Source organism: Anolis carolinensis, chromosome 1 (genome assembly GCF_035594765.1).
Source record: "Anolis carolinensis isolate JA03-04 chromosome 1, rAnoCar3.1.pri, whole genome shotgun sequence".
NCBI classification, from domain to species: Eukaryota; Metazoa; Chordata; class Lepidosauria; order Squamata; family Dactyloidae; genus Anolis; species Anolis carolinensis.
The window spans coordinates 324,301,130-324,317,248 of record NC_085841.1 but is presented as its reverse complement, the minus strand read 5'-3'; the positions used below and the strand labels follow the sequence as shown (position 1 = coordinate 324,317,248).

At 40.9% G+C, this 16,119-nt stretch overlaps 1 protein-coding gene across 8 annotated transcripts in view; it reads right to left on the bottom strand.

Annotated features, from left to right (window-relative positions):
* Window positions 1-16,119, bottom strand: part of akap6 (A-kinase anchoring protein 6) — a 337,540-nt gene that overhangs the window by 212,866 nt on the left and 108,555 nt on the right. For 7 of the 8 annotated variants that reach the window (XM_062968252.1, XM_062968251.1, XM_062968253.1 and 4 more), the window contains 2 exons: window positions 6,672-6,938; window positions 1,088-2,902 (listed from right to left, as the gene is read on the bottom strand). In XM_062968252.1, coding sequence (XP_062824322.1) covers window positions 1,088-2,902; window positions 6,672-6,938 — 2,082 coding nt within the window. The remainder of the gene's footprint in view (window positions 1-1,087; window positions 2,903-6,671; window positions 6,939-16,119) is intronic. The other variant, XM_062968250.1, reaches the window with a different exon arrangement.

Sequence of the window (16,119 nt, the reverse complement as noted above, 5' to 3'; positions counted from 1 at the left end):
TGATATTCCAGGAATTATCCCCCCCCCCTCTCTCTCTCTCTCACACACACACACACACACACACTTTTTAGCTAGAGAAAGGACCATCAAGGGAGTCAAAAGGCATTAAGAGATATAAAAACATATTTTCATGCTCACAAACATCATTTTGACCACCCTCCTTTAATTAATATGCCACAGGTTGGTCTATGGATGAGAAAGGGTTGCGAACTTTATAGTTGCTACTCTTGCCACATAGCCAAGGGCCAAATTAAAGGACATGACTTGCCATCTCCCTCCTTCCCTCCCACCAGCCAATGGTGTGTATCCTGGGAATGAATATTCATTTTATTTATGTTTGTTGTAAGCAGGGTTGGGATAAAATTTTGTATAGCTATCTGGTTGTTATGGCATCAGCTATGTGGTATGTGTCCACATTTTAAATTGAATGTTTTCCCTATCACAAGTGACTCATTTTAGGCTACAGTGCCTCTGCTCTTGGGAATCCCCTTCAGTGAGCCAGGGGTGAATTTATCACTTCACATTTGCCTGGTAGAATAGCAGCATTTCCACACTGTTAGTCATGGGGAGCCTTAGTACTCAAAGACAGGCTATAACTCCATGGCAGAGCACATGCTTTACAAGCAGAAAGTCCCAGATCCTATCCATGGAATCTGCAGAGCAGGAGGACTAGAAAAATCTCTGCCTGGAACTTCAGAAAGAGCTAGCCAATCAGTCTTGACCATTGGGATGGACTGACCAATGGTCTGACATGGATTAAGATAGCTTCCTGTGAATAGCATCCTTTCACATTGAAAGGATCCTGTGTTTACAAAGTGCCCTGGGATGGATGGATGGATGGATAGATGCATATCCCATCAAAAAGGTACATAAAATCACACATTTCATAAAATATATATGTAATTTCATGCTAATTTTGCCACAGTACACCATACATTAATGCAGAAATGTGCTTGAACAGCAACAGACAGAAAACAACTTGATTCTTCCATTCCTACCAGCCACCAGTTTTGATCTCCTGCTGAAAACACAACAAAAATGAACTGACAGAGATACACATATGTATATTATCAGTTTTTTTCCTTACCTCCATTTTTTCCCATATAACTTCATAATTATCCTGGTGCTGTATATCTTGAAGCAGCTGCTGAATTAAAACTGATTTATTTGTAGGACATATTTCATTTTTATCAGTACAGTGAGCTACTGGCCGTTTTCCTGGCCTGTCTTCTAAGTATTTTTTGATGCTAGATGAGGATGTGCAAAGCTCTTCATCTGAAAGAATGTCACTAAGAGGTCCAGATTCAATGCTGTCTCCAACTGAAGATATTATGTCACTTGAAGAGCTTGGTGAAACTCTACCTAATCGTTTGTGCTTCTTTTTTATCTGATATGTCGGGTAAAGTTCAGAATCCGAATTCATTTCTGAAAGTTCCCAGTCATCAATGTTTTGAATGGTTTCTCCTTGAGGCTTCTGGGGAAGCAATTTTGTCAGATTTTCTAATTTTAAAGCTAATACTTCAGTCTGTTTGAGGTGTGACGGAAGTGCTAAATATTCATCGGAACCATACCATATCTCAGCAGCTTTCCCCTCTGTATTGCCAGAATCTGGTGAAGATGAATGGGTCTTTTCACTCTCATTTCTTGGGAGAACCGGGGATGAAGATACTGCTGATTCTGAGGCAGCTGAAGAGCCGCTGACTTGGCTATGAGCGGGTGAAGCAGAATCTCTCTCAATGTAACATTGGCCATTCAGTCCCTGCTGTCTGCAAAGATCAGAAGATGTGGAGGTGGAGTCGCTTTCCGTTCCTTCTATGGATTGCAAGCTACCAAAAGGAATTCCTTTCCGCAAAGCAGCAAGTCCTCTTTTATTCACCTGCTTTGCTGAAGTAGTATCCGACACAATTCCAGATATCCTGCATGATGCCACTTCCTCAGGAATGTCGTGTGTCTTCTTGCTCCTCAGTTTTTCTCTTCTCAAGCTGTCACTAGACTTAGCTAGGCCCATGGAATTTTCCTTCAAGTGATTCTGAATTGTGTACTTGAGATTCTGGTCACTTATGTTGTGTAAACAATCACATGACTGGCTAATGGCAGAGGGGCAGTTGTTGTAGGCTGTTTGTAAAGCCAGGCAAAGCTTTGATCTGTCTGGAGGATCTAACAGTGAGGGTGTGCTCCTACTTAGGTCTGTCTTAAACATCAATGCAATCTGATTTTTTATATCATTGACCATCATATCTGTTTTAAATATATCTTCTTTGAGAAACAAACCTCGCTTGGGCAGGGTAGGTTGTGTGGGAGAATCTTCATTGTAATCAAAGCAGTCTCTTATAGATCTCTTGGGAGTTGGGTTTTCACTGTGACAATGCTGTTTGTCCCTTCCTCCATTGGAGGGCAATGGACTGAGCTCCTCTTTCACTAATTCAAAGATAGCATTGCCATCAGCTGATCCAACAGACCCCTCCACACAAGAGGTTTTACAAAGAGGCAAGTTCCCAGAAATAAGAGAGACTGAAACTTCAGTGGATGCTATATCTGTTGATGCTCTGCAACACTGTTCTTCTTCCTGGTGGTCTGTTGCCAGGGGCAAATGGATTTCTTTCCCATTAATGCTTTCATTACATTTGGAAGCAATTGAATCTGTTGCTACTGCCAGTAACCCCACACTTCTGATAAGCTCTGGAAGGTCTTTTTCCATTTCACTGCAGCTCCAAGACTCAAATGGTTTCACTTTTGCCTGACTGGAGGTCATGTCACCAAGAGCACCAAGCAAGTCTTCACTAGGGCTGTAGTCTGACAGTTCAAATGCAGTAATTCCACAATCCAGGGACAAGTAATTTTGAGAGCATTTGATGGTTAGCTGTCCTGAGTCATCCACTTCTGTTAAAGAGTCAAGACGATCCTGGAACAAAACAGAAATAAAAAAGGAATTGTTATCTATTCAAGATGGAAATGTATAATTTCTAGGAAATTAAGATTAATTTTGCGCTCATCATACTAAATGTGATCAATGCACAACCAGGGAGAGCTTTTCACTATGATTTTTTTTAAAAAAAATTAGAAAATAAGACCTCCAGATTATTTTACACATTCGAGTAAAAATTGACACATTGTAACTAAATACTTTAGAATCAAATCCCAGAATGAGTCTCTGGAACTTGGCAAACAAAAGCTTGACTAACAGAGAAGCCCACGTGGATTGTTGTGCATGAGTGCGACGGAAGACCCATCATAAGATGAACTTGTATCCTTTAGGTTAAACATCCCTAGACTCTGAGAGTCATTTGGGATGGTTTGTTGGGTTAAGGCTTTTCATTTCTGTGAGTTTGGAAACTTGTTTTTGTGTTTGTTCATGTTCATGTTCAGTTGTGTGTAGCCCCAGATCTTTTGTATGAACACATGGTCTCCGGGGCAGGGAGGGGAATCACCTGCTGAGAGGAAGTGAGTCATGGTTGGGGGAAGAGCTAACAGCTACTGTACAATAATAATAATAATAATAATAATAATAATAATAATAATAATAATTTTATTTTTATACCCTGCCCCATCTCCCCAAGGGGACTCGGGGCGGCTTACATGGGGCCAAGCCCAGGCAACAAGCAATATAAAACTCAGCAATAAAAAGAAATCATAAACAAATAAAATCACATATACCAATAAACAATAAGCACACTTTGATAAAAACCTGGGTTGGCTCCTAAAAAGGGTAGTGGGCCAGAAAAGTACAAATAATTTTGTACAGTACAGATTAGGAAAGAGGTAGGTACCAGGGACTATTATCCCATTAAGGTGCTGGAGGATGCATACACCTAAAGACTATATACGGCAAGGAGTAAAAATGCTATAAAAATAGAATGGACAAACAGGGCAATCCCAAACTAAGGAAATCAGTCACCAAAAACCTGTTGGAAGAGCCAAGTTTTCAGGCTCTTCTGAAAAATAAGGAGGGTAGGCCTAATCTCCCTGGGGAGAGAGTTCCAGAGCCGGGGGGCCACTATGGAGAAGGCCCTCTCCCTCGTCCCCACCAACCGCGATTGCGACGGTGGTGGGATCAAGAGGAGGGCGTCCCCTGATGAACGAAGAGACCGTGCAGGTTCATAGGGGGAAATACGGTCATGAAGGTAGCTCTCTATATTGTATATATATAGGCCTATGTATTTATATCTATATAGGCTGGATAAAAGTGAGGACAACAGGGATGTTTAGCAGGGGAGTCTGGAGTGAGAAGACCCAGAGTTTTGTTTCATGTGTAGTTGAGACTTTCAAACATGGATCATGATGGAGCTGTTGCTGTCATGTGTTTGTGATCTTTTCAGAAGATGTGAGTAATTATACCTGCAATAAGTACACGTTGGTGATCCTTTTGGAAGAGACGGTTCAGAAACCCGAGGGCTATGCACGTACTCTTCAGCATAACAGGGAACATGAGATTTTCTTGGACAGAATGGAGCAGACTGTCCAAGATGAGCTTGCACATATGGCCAGAGCTTTATGGTTGGGAACATGGGTTCAGAATATTTACAAAAGACTAACAATGAATACAATGAATATTTATGACTAACAAACTTTGTTGGCAGGGAAGGCCAACTTCTATTTATGTATGACCACATTGGTCTGGAGTTACTCCCCAGAAAAGTATTTCTTGAGAACCTGGGTAATTATATTATGAAAGTGGCATACCATCCAAAACTAGATATGTAGCAATAGCAGGTGAAAGGTGGGTGTAGAAAGGAAAAGGAGGAGGGAAAGGAAATGAATGGGTGCATGGTTTCTTGCTCTCAGTTTCAGAGCCACCTACTCTTTAAGTATATTATGAGCAATTTTGCTTGTACTATAGATATGCACTTTGGAGTGCTGAACTTTAAATTGGTGCATATATTCTTTGTCCAACTTTGTAGCACTGGACTTCTGATTGCTGTGAGTTTAAAGTGAAAGATCTAAATATGAGTCAGCCTGCTCGGTTTTGCCTGGAGACTGGATTTTAAAATTCAAATTAAGGATTCTGGACAAGGTATATCTTTGATCTTGTCCAAGGGCTTGATCCTGTCAAACCACAACATTCTTCTGGTTCTTCTGAATGCTAGATAAAATGCAAACTTGGATAGTATCAGTTAACCCCTACACGCATGCAACTGAATTGGGATCAGGCGGGGGAGGTATATCTCTCAGTAACGGAAATGTTAATTCCATGATTAAGACTTCAAAAAGCATTACGATGATACTCAGTGAATTCTTAATTTAAAAGCTGTTATGGTACTTTTGGAATAGCCCTTTCTGCTTTCAGTATAAGACAAGCTAACTTTTGAGAAGGTAAATATAAAATAAAGAGATCTTGCCATAATTTCCATTAGCATCCAGCAACCCCTATAGAAGTCTCAATGTTAGAATCGGAACAGAAGCAGCTGGCTAGCACCACATTTATCTTTTTCAGTGCCAGTCATCTGTACTGCAAGAAAATATCACATTGGCTGGAGGTACTTAAGGTTCATGGGCTGCTTGATGGGGCAACAATCTTTTAAATGTAGGGCCCATGTGTGCAGAGTTCTTATGCAGCTGTGTGCTTTTCATTGGTCACCATGAAACAATCGTCATGTTTTAACTGGTAGAGTAATTACAAATTCTATAGGATATTTCCAAATTGCTTTTGCCTAAGCTTTTTGTACTGATTCTTGGAATATTTTATTTTTAAGTGTTTTAAATCACAATATATTGTGTTTAGATTGTATTATGCATGCATTTTAACATTTTATTTATTTTAGTCACCTAAAATATTGCAATTTGGGATTCAGTTTTGAAGTGTAGCTTGAAGCCTCTGGTGCTCAGGGTAAGGAGGAGGATTTCAGGGACACAGTGCCGAATTCACAGATACAGGGTCGGACTGATCCTTGCATCTCCTTTGACAAATTCTGTTCAAGGCATTGCTCAGAATTACAAGGGGCAATTATTTCCAAATTTTTGTCATGATACAGTATATTGGGGCCTATTTTGGACAGCCCATGGTCCTGAGAAAGTTTCTTAGGGAATATTCCAGAATGAGGCTTCATCCCTGTTTAGAATATGGTCTATTAGTGCTGAAAAATCCATAAACTTAGTCCATCTGTAGGTCTTTAATTCAAAACCCTAGTGTAAAACATAATTGATTCAGAGTAGAATGTAGTTCTTGAAGTGACATTTAAGATGCATTTACGAGAGACTATTTGATAAAGATTTGTGCACATTTCTGCAATTGTGTTGAAACGAGTCGCTATGAATTATTTTAGCATTGTTAACATGAATCTGTAATTTTCCATTAACAAAAATGTTATGATTTATGCATACAACTCTCTGCTCTAATCACAAAATGTATATTACCTCAACATATATCGCTATGGTCAATGTGTCCCACTTTGACTTATAGTGGTTTTTGCTTGTAGCTGTAAAGTAGCTTACTTTATCTCTAGAACAGAAGTTTTGAAGCAAACATGACAAACTCATGCTTTATTTAAGCTAGTTCAGTCATTCTGAGAGGCTGGCTATAGTACTAATTTAAGATTAACTTCTTTGCCCCAAAAATGACAAAAAAGATTAGGTAAAAGGTCACCTCAATTGCCTAGTCTTAGCAAAAACTCCTTCAAAAAGAAGCTTGAATGTGCAACACAATATGGATTAGAGTCCAGAAAGTACATCCTTACATTTATTTCCCATACCTCCTTTGTTTCCTCTGAAAAGGCTTGTAGAATATCAGTTTGCCTGGTATAATTCCCATTGGCATCCTGCAGTCCCTGTAGAATTCTCTCTCTCAGAACCAAGACAGAAACTCGAAGTTGATGCCAAAGAAGCTGTACTGTATGGATGTCAACAATCACATTGACAGAATAAGATAGAAGCTTCAAGGAAAATTCAGTCTCCAGGAGAGCATGGATTTGTTCAACGTGATCAGAGATATCTTCACATATATCCTTTGAATAAAGGGGGAAAGACAATATTAGTCACACAGTTGTACAATTATATTGATTCAACATTATTAATTTGGTTATTCAATTTCTCTATGAAGAGGTGGTAACTAAGATTGTCCAGGAGTATTGTTTCTTGTGAAGAAGGGCATCCCTTCCCTGTGCATACAATCTATTCACTTACTTGAGTAATCTGTAGATATTTGCCCTCCAGATAACCTCTGATTTTTACTTGAACTGTCGGTTTAGCATACTATGTTTTGAATGGTGTGGCTTGATCTCTAGCAGTTGTTCCCATTCTTATACATTTTGGATGTGATGAATTATGATTCTCAGCAGCAGAACATCAGCTATAACAAGCTAGTGGATGTTGGCAGTTATTGACTGGGGTTTGTTACAGGAAGTCCTGTGGAGCCATAGAAACTCAGGTTCCATCATATACAATGGTGTAATAGAATTATGTACCTCGAGAAGTTGGACATGGCCACGGTAGTCCACGCCTTTGGTACATCCAGATTGGATTATTGCAATGCTCTCTGTGTGGGGCTGCTCTTCAAAATGGCCTGGAAACTTCAGCTGGTTCAAAGGTTGGCAGCCAGACTTCTAACTGGAGCTAACTATAGGGAGCATACAATGTCCCTACTGAAAAAGCTCTACTGGCTGCCAATAAGCTGCCGGTCCCAATTCAAGGTGCAGGTGATGACCTACGAAGCCCTAAATGGTTCAGACCTTGCCTATCTTCATGAACGTATCTCCCCTTTGTCAACTGGTGCAGACTCTAATATCTGTCGGGGGGGGGGGGGCAGTATATAAAGAAAATTTTATTTATTATTATTATTATTATGTTCTTTATTAAAAATCAAAATCAAGGTTGGGTTCAAGTTTTATTTTCAAGCTTTGGATTTTTGAATCAGTGGATGCAAAATCCATGAATATGAAGGGTCAACTTTATTTTAATCTTTTTACACTCATTTGATAACATCCTGTACTTAATGATGACTATAAATCAACCAACATCAGTTTATTTCTCTGCTGCTTTTTTCCAAGTTAAACCATGCCCCAAGCAGCTCATAGTAAATTTGAATATAATAAATACAAGCAAGATGATAACACAGCCTATAACATATCAGTGAGATTTCTAAAGAATTGATTGTAATATACCACTGTATATTAATTTCAACGTGTTAGAAGATAAATTGAACATCTTATACCATCTCAGTATTATACCAAATTAATCAATCCATTACTAATTCATATTAGTAGATTATTATTTTCTTTCAAATTGACTTCAACATATGTCAGTCCTTATGAATGAGAGATCTCCATGAATCCCAGGAATCATCAACAATCCTACTTATCTTGCAAACTCAAATCATGTGTAATGTGATTTCTTCTCATTCTGCCTTCCACTTTTAACAGAGCAGTGCAATATAATACTAATCAGCAATGTGTGCACATGTATGAATATGCATGCACATACACAAATGTGCTATCGGCAGAAGGTCCCAAGCATACCAGGTTAAACCATGTTGCCTCCACAAGAGACCAAGGATTGAAATTCAGCAAAGTCCTTATATGCAAAAAAGATACATTATCTACATTTATTTATATAAATATATCCACCATTTTAAAAAGTTGACTTTGCATTTGTCAAGGAAACAGTATATCAGTTTACCTTTAATTATTCTGTTTATGTATTAGATTCCTATACCATCTCTTTCTTAAACCAAATTAAAAAAAATCTTCAGTTAGTATTTTCAACAATTTTCTTCAAATTGCGAAAAGGTTTTAGAAAATCAGACTTTTTTCAGACTCTAAAAATTTGGGGCTTATTCTGCACAAATTTTGCACATGGTATTTTGCATTGAAAACAGAATTTTATGTGGCAGCAACAACATTTTCTATGTGAGAAGCAATATTTCAAAAAAGAAAAATTAATTCATGTATAGAAAATGCTGTTTTCAATGGAAATTGCTATTATTATTTTCTTTATACCTCGCCTTTTTCCCCATGGGAACTCATGGAGACTCAAGGCGGCTATACATACAATTTTAAAGTAGAATAAATCCACAGTTACAGTATTTTCTGCACAGAAATGTATATTTCTGCACTGATTTTTTATTTACTGTGCAAAATAGCCACATGAGAAATTTCTGCAGAATAAGTTCTGATCTACAAAAATTCTTTTCAGTCCAGGATTCATAGAATCACAGAATTGAAAGAGACCACATGGGCCATCTAGTCCAACCCCTTGCCATGCAGAAAAAGCACAATTAAAACACCTCTGACAAATGGTCATCTAGCCTCTATTTAAAAGCCTCAAAACAAGGAGCTTCCACCACACTCTGAGGCAGTGAGTTTCACTGATGAACAGCTCTTACAGTCAGGAAGCTCTTTCTAATGTTCATTTGGAATCTCTTTTCGTGTAATTTGACCCCATTACTGAGTCCTAGTATCCAGGGCAGCAGAAAACAAGCCTGCTCCCTCTTCCTTATATCTTCTTGCCAGGGTTTCTCAACACTCAAAAACATTCCCTTTCTACCATTTTTGCATATTTTAAAAGATTCTTTCCATCCCTACTTCGGATACTAAGTCTCTTCTCATCCAAAATATTCCTCCTCTGAGTGGCGTTTAGAATAATTGATCAATGCCTCCACAGATACCAAACTAATCTTCTCATATACGAAGTGTTTGGTAACTATCTGGATGTCTTTTTGACATGCTATATGCATCTGTAGGTTACATTAGTGTTGTCACTAATGTAGGTGTCATATTAACAAAACAATTGATGGCCTGCCTCCAGGGCCGGCCCTAGGAAATTTTCAAGTGTAAGCAAGTAGTATTTTTGGCGCCCCCCCCCCCCCCCCCGACAAATCAATCACTGAAAAATAAAAGGTAGAAGGTAGAGGTGAATAGAACACACACACAGCACATATGGTCCCTGCATATGTGTTTGTATGTGTGTGTGTGTGCATCTTATATATACATACACACAATGTGGAAAATATGTGGAAAGTTAGGTAGGGAGCCATGGCAGAAGAACCTTCCCTGGAGCAAGGCCTGATAATAATAATAATAATAATAATAATAATAATAATAATAATAATAATAAATCATCCCAACAAAGGATTCCCCCAGGCAGGAAGCAGCCAAGCAATTGAAACATTTATACCTGCCTCCAACAGACAAGAGTTCTTTCTTTCTCCCACCCTGGACTTTCCGCAGATATATAAACCCCACTTGATTAGTTTCCAACCTCTAAGGATGCCTGCCATAGATGTAGGCAAAATGTCAGGAGAGAATGCTTCTGGAACATGGCCATACAGCCCAGAAAGCTCACAGCAACCCACTTGTCTTTACTGTATTACACAAATGTAATGTGCACCTCAATTTTGGAATAGTCATTTAGGCAAAAAAGGTGTGGCTGAGATTGATGTAAATATGGTAATTTTAGCCTTCTTACTCAGATAGAAGCTTCAATAGGGCTACAGTAACTAGGGTTTGGCATTTTAGATAATATACTCAGCATGATCACTATGGTACTTGTCCTCTGCTGAGCATGAGAATGATGAGCAGACCTTCTTTTCAATCTCTGACAATTCTGATGGCAAAGCTGGGGTGATTTACTTGAAGTGGGCGAAACGTCAGTATTTTAAAAACTCTAAAATCAGGACAGTAAATAAAGAACACCACTCAGAAAACAAAGGAATTCCAGACAGGAAACAATCAGGGCCAGCTAACACCTCCCAACAAAAGATTACCCCAGGCAGAAAGCAGCCAGACTTTGAAGCTGCAAGACTATTTAATGCTAATCAAGGTACCTCAGACAAGAGTTCTTTTTCCAACCCTGAACATTCCACAGATATATAAACCCCATTTGCCTAGTTTCCAAGAGACCTCACAACAAAGGAGGAGGGAGGGAGGGAGGGAGGGCGGGAGGGAGGGAGGGAGGGAGGAAGAAGAGGGACGGCGCCAGGGGATCCTCAATCAGGGCAAGCTAACACCTCCCAACAAAGGATTACCCCAGGCAAAAAGCAGCCAGGCTTTGAAGCTGCAAGGATATTTAATGCTAATAACGGTGGCCATTTGCAACATTCACACGTGCCTCAGACAACAGTTCTTTTCCCCACCCTGAACATTCCACAGATATATAAACCCCACTTGCTTTGTTTCCAACAGACCTTGCAACCACTGAGGGTGCCTGCCATAGATGCAGGCGAAACGTCAGAAGAAAATGCTTCTGGAACATAGATATAAACTCACCAGAGAGACTGGGGAAACGGCCAGTGAAAGTCCGTGCAGTAGAAAGGAGATAAGGAAGGAAGGAGGGAGGGAGGGAAGGAGGGAGGAAAGAAAGAAGGAAGGAAGGAAGGGAGGGGAAAGAGGAAGAAAGAAGGCCAGAAAGGCAGAGGAGGGAGAAGAAGGAGGGAGAAGAAGGAGGGCGGGAGGGAAGAAGAGGGAGGGCGCCAGGAGATCCTCAATCAGGGCAAGCTAACACCTCCCAACAAAGGATTACCCCAGGCAAAAAGCAGCCAGGCTTTGAAGCTGCAAGGATATTTAATGCTAATAACGGTGGCCATTTGCAACATTCACACATGCCTCAGACAAGAGTTCTTTTCCCCACCCTGAACATTCCACAGATATATAAACCCCACTTGCTTTGTTTCCAACAGACCTTGCAACCACTGAGGGTGCCTGCCATAGATGCAGGAAAAACGTCAGGAGAGAATGCTTTTGGAACATGGCCAGACAGCCCATGGGAACCGCCATCTAGATCAGGGGGCGGGGCCGAAGGGCACTTCCAAGGCACTCCTTCGGAAGCAGGGGGCGTGGTCTCCTGGGAGGTGCGTGCCCTCCGTGCCCTTAGGCCCCGCCCCCTCCGCAGCCTCAAAGCCTGGCTTCAAGGCAGAAAGGGAGACCAGGTAAAAGAGGAAGGAGGGAGGGAGAAGAGGGAGGGTGCTTTTGGGCGATGGTGCTGTGCGTGAATGTTGGTGTGGGGTTTCTAATTGAAACCCTGGCTGGAAGGAGGAAGCAGGGGTGCGTGTGTGCGCGTGCACACGCACAGGTGCCTCTGGCGCCCCTGGGATTTGAAAGTATGCCAAATATCTGAAGTATCATGTAAAACCAAATGTGCATATTCAAGATTGAAAAGATGGAAGAGGGAGTTGAAACTTGTGAGACATTTTCTGTAGCAGAGCATCTAAGTTCAAAGAGGCAGTTCAATTGTTGCAATAAAGGTAATATTGTTGCAGTAATTACGGTATATATTTACTGTAGTGAGCATGAATAGGTCTCCTGAGCCCTGAAAATAATGTTAATTTAGACTAATTTTCTAAAAAGGTTAGAATATACAAAGAACTTTACTGAATCACCCCAAAGCCCCGTTTTGTTCAACATTCTGTTTATCCAGTGACCATGAAGCTGAAAAGAGAATAAGGCTATCTTCAGTAGCACTTTAATCTGAAGGGTGGGTTGAATCATCTCCATAGTGGTTGCATGAGGCACGGAACTGATGCAGTTTAATGCAGCCTTAAACTTCATAAACACTGGATATTTTGGAGCTTTTCCAAAATAATCAGTGACTTCAGGCATGTGCCATCAACTATGCCACATCCTATTTGGGAAGCACTCATAGTTACATGCCAGTTTGATTCCCCACACATCAAAGGGGGCAAGGTAAGGGTCACAGTTGGGCAGTACTGAATAGGTTCTGGCACCTCTCCGCTGTTCAGTCACTATCTGGCTACTGAAGTGGTTCAAGGTGCAAAGTGTAGCTTCTAGCCTTGCTAATCTGGAATACCCCACTCTGGATCAGCATCACCTTTTCTGCTCTATCAAGGTGCAATCTTCAAATGCAAAACAAACAAACAACTGACTAATTCTAATAAACTGAGGTCCTGGTTAAAGGATGCTAAGAAGACAATACAGTCACCCCTCAACTTTTGCAAGCTAAGTATTCATGGATTTCATTATTAGAAAAATTGATTACTATGTGCTCACTAGGCATTTATAGGTCTTCCTGAATGATTCTATGGATGAGTTCCACTAGATTTGTAATTGGATTAGATTTTAATTCTGTTTTAACCTTCTGTAATCTAAACAGTTTACAATGTTTGATGAGGAGAAGATTTTTGCCAAGAGTCATCCGTATGGGCAGAAAAAAGTGAGATGCAAATTTGTGATAGACTGTAATTAGACAGATAATTATATACCATCGTTGACAATATGGCATTATCCAGGTATGTTAGATTACAAATATCATCATTCCTGCCCAGCAATTGAATTGTAAAGTTGGTAAGGCTATTAGAAACTGCCAAGCTGTGTAATGGAATATGAAAAAAGCAAATTTAAAGGCGCAAACAACACTCTGTGTCACTAAGGGGCAGTGGTGTTAACAGTTTGATAATATGCCATTTTCTCCTGAGAGTTTGAAAAAGATAACCAGTGTTTTACTTAAGAAATATAACTTTAAAAAACCCAAACATCTATCAACGATTCCTGAATTTGGAGGTGATGACCATCTAACATTACAAACTTCAACACTAGTTCATTCTCTGGATTGTCAGGTGAGAGACAATCTAAAGCAGAGTTTCTCAAACTGTGCTCCTCCAGATGTTTTGGACTTCCACAATTCCTAACAGCTGATAAACTGGCTGACGTTCAAAAACCTGGGGGAGCACAGTTTGAAAAACACGGATCTAGAGAAAGGCTCCTTAAAGACTTGTGTACCCTATTACACTAGAGCTTAAAGAGTAGACACAGAGTATGCATCCCATCTGAAATCCTGTAGCTACCTCCTGCAGAATTCTGGGCCTTGTAACTTAGTGAGGCCTAGGAGCTCTGTCTGAGCAGTTTAAAGGCTCCTCCCCTAAACTACAAGCCCCAGCATTCTGCAGAGCCAGCCACAGGATTTCAGATGGGATGCATATTATTTGCCTACTTATTAAACTGTTGTCCACTTTTGGTCCAAAACTATTTAGCTGTTTGTGATTCCTTTATTTTATCATTTTTAAACTAATTTATTATGCAATGCTTTTGACACGAAGTAAATAAATATATTTATTAAACTCTAGTGTTGGTGTTGTAGTAGAGCCTGTGAGTAACATTACAAACAGTAGTATGGGTGTCAGAAGGGGGGAAAGGGTTACTCGGGAACAGGAATCTGATGAGCAGCAGAGAAAGAGGATTCGAGACATGCTTACAGCACCTACAGATGAAGAGTCATTTGAGGGATTCTCTGGGGATGATGATGTTGCAGACAGTAGTATGGGTGTCAGAAGGGGGAAAAGGGTTACTCGGGAGCAGGAATCTGATGAGCAGCAGAGAAAGAGGATTCGAGACATGCTTACAGCACCTACAGATGAAGAGTCATTTGAGAGATTCTCTGGGGATGATGGGTCAATGAGTGAAGGAGAAGAAGGAGACACCATGGATTGGACTAAGATAAGAGAAGTGCAAGCTATTTGTGAGGCACTAACAACTAGTGATACCTTTATGGGGTTCTCTGGGAGTGAAGACTGGCAATTCGGGGATCCAACTGAGTCTTGGGGGGATCTAAGTCTTGACAGGAGATGGAGGAATTGGAGGGAAAGTCAAGGGAATTCACGTGAAGAGCTTTGAGCAGCTGCAGGAGATGTCTTGTGGGATCCCACAGGGTTCAATACTGTCCCCCATGTTGTTTAACATCTACATGAAGCCACTGGGAGAGATCATCCGGAGTTTCGGGGTGAGATGTCATCTGTACGCAGATGATGTCCAGCTCTGTCACTCCTTCCCACCTGTCACTAAAGAGGTGGTCCAGGTCCTGAACCGGTGTCTGGCCGCTGTGTTGGACTGGATGAGGGTCAACAAATTGAAATTGAATCCAGACAAGACAGAGGTCCTCCTGGTCAGTCGCAAGGCTGAACAGGGAATAGGGTTACAGCCTGTGTTGGACGGGGTCGCACTCCCCCTGAAGACACAGGTTCGCAGTCTGGGTGTGATCCTGGACTCATCGCTGAGCCTGGAGGCCCGGTCTCGGCGGTGGCCAGGGGAGCATTCGCACAACTCTGCCTCGCGCGCCAGCTGCACCTCCTTGGGAGGTCTGACTTGGCCACGGCGGTCCATGCTCTGGTTACATCCCGCTTGGATTACTGAAAAACGCTCTATGTGGGGCTGCCTTTGAAGACGGCCCGGAAGCTCCAGCTAGTACAATGGGCGGCAGCCAGGTTAATAATGGGAGCGGCATACAGGGAGCATTCTACCCCCCTGTTAAGCCAGCTCCATTGGCTGCCGATATGTTACCGAGCCCAATTCAAAGTGCTGGTTTTGACCTACAAAGCCCTAAACGGCTCCGGTCCAATTTACCTATCCAAACATATCTCCTCCTATGAGCCCATAAGAACTTTAAGATCATCTGGGGAGGCCCTGCTCTGGATCCCACCTGCTTCACAAGCACGGCTGTTGGGGACGAGAGACAGGGCCTTCTCGGTGGTGGCTCCTCGGCTGTGGAACTCCCTCCCCAGTGACATCCGGCAGGCTTCTTCCCTTCTAGGGTTCAGAAAAAAACTAAAGACATGGCTATGTGCTCAAGCGTAAAATGAATGAACTTTTGAGCTTGACACGGTCGGTTTTTAAGATTCTGGATTAACAAGGTCTAGTGAATGAAAGGACATTACCTCGGTGCATGGTAATGTTTTATTATTGTATATTGGTTTTTATGATGTTTTAAATGTTTTTAGTTTTTAATGCCTTTTGTATTGTATTGTTGATGTGATGGCACTGTGTTGCCAATTTGTAAGCCGCCCTGAGTCCCCAAGGGGAGAAGGGCGGGGTAGAAATACCGGAAAAATAAAGAAAGAAAGAAAGAAAGAAAGAAAGAAAGAAAGAAAGAAAGAAAGAAAGAAAGAAAGAAAGAAATATAATGTTAGTGTGATTCCGTCCTATGCCATTGTATATAATGGAAATTAGGAACCTCAAAGTTTGTTATCCCAGGACCAGATCAAACCAGAATCAAATCAAAGTAGACACCAAGTGTCCATTGTACAGTAAATTATGGTCCAAAGATTCTTGGTTTAGTTAATTGCTCTCAATGCAAACAGGTGTAATTGTCATACAACCACAAAAACTTAATTTATCTTAAATTCCATTGCAATGTGCCTATTCTACCACCATTTACTTTCTTTTATCATACAAAAAAATCATCTGT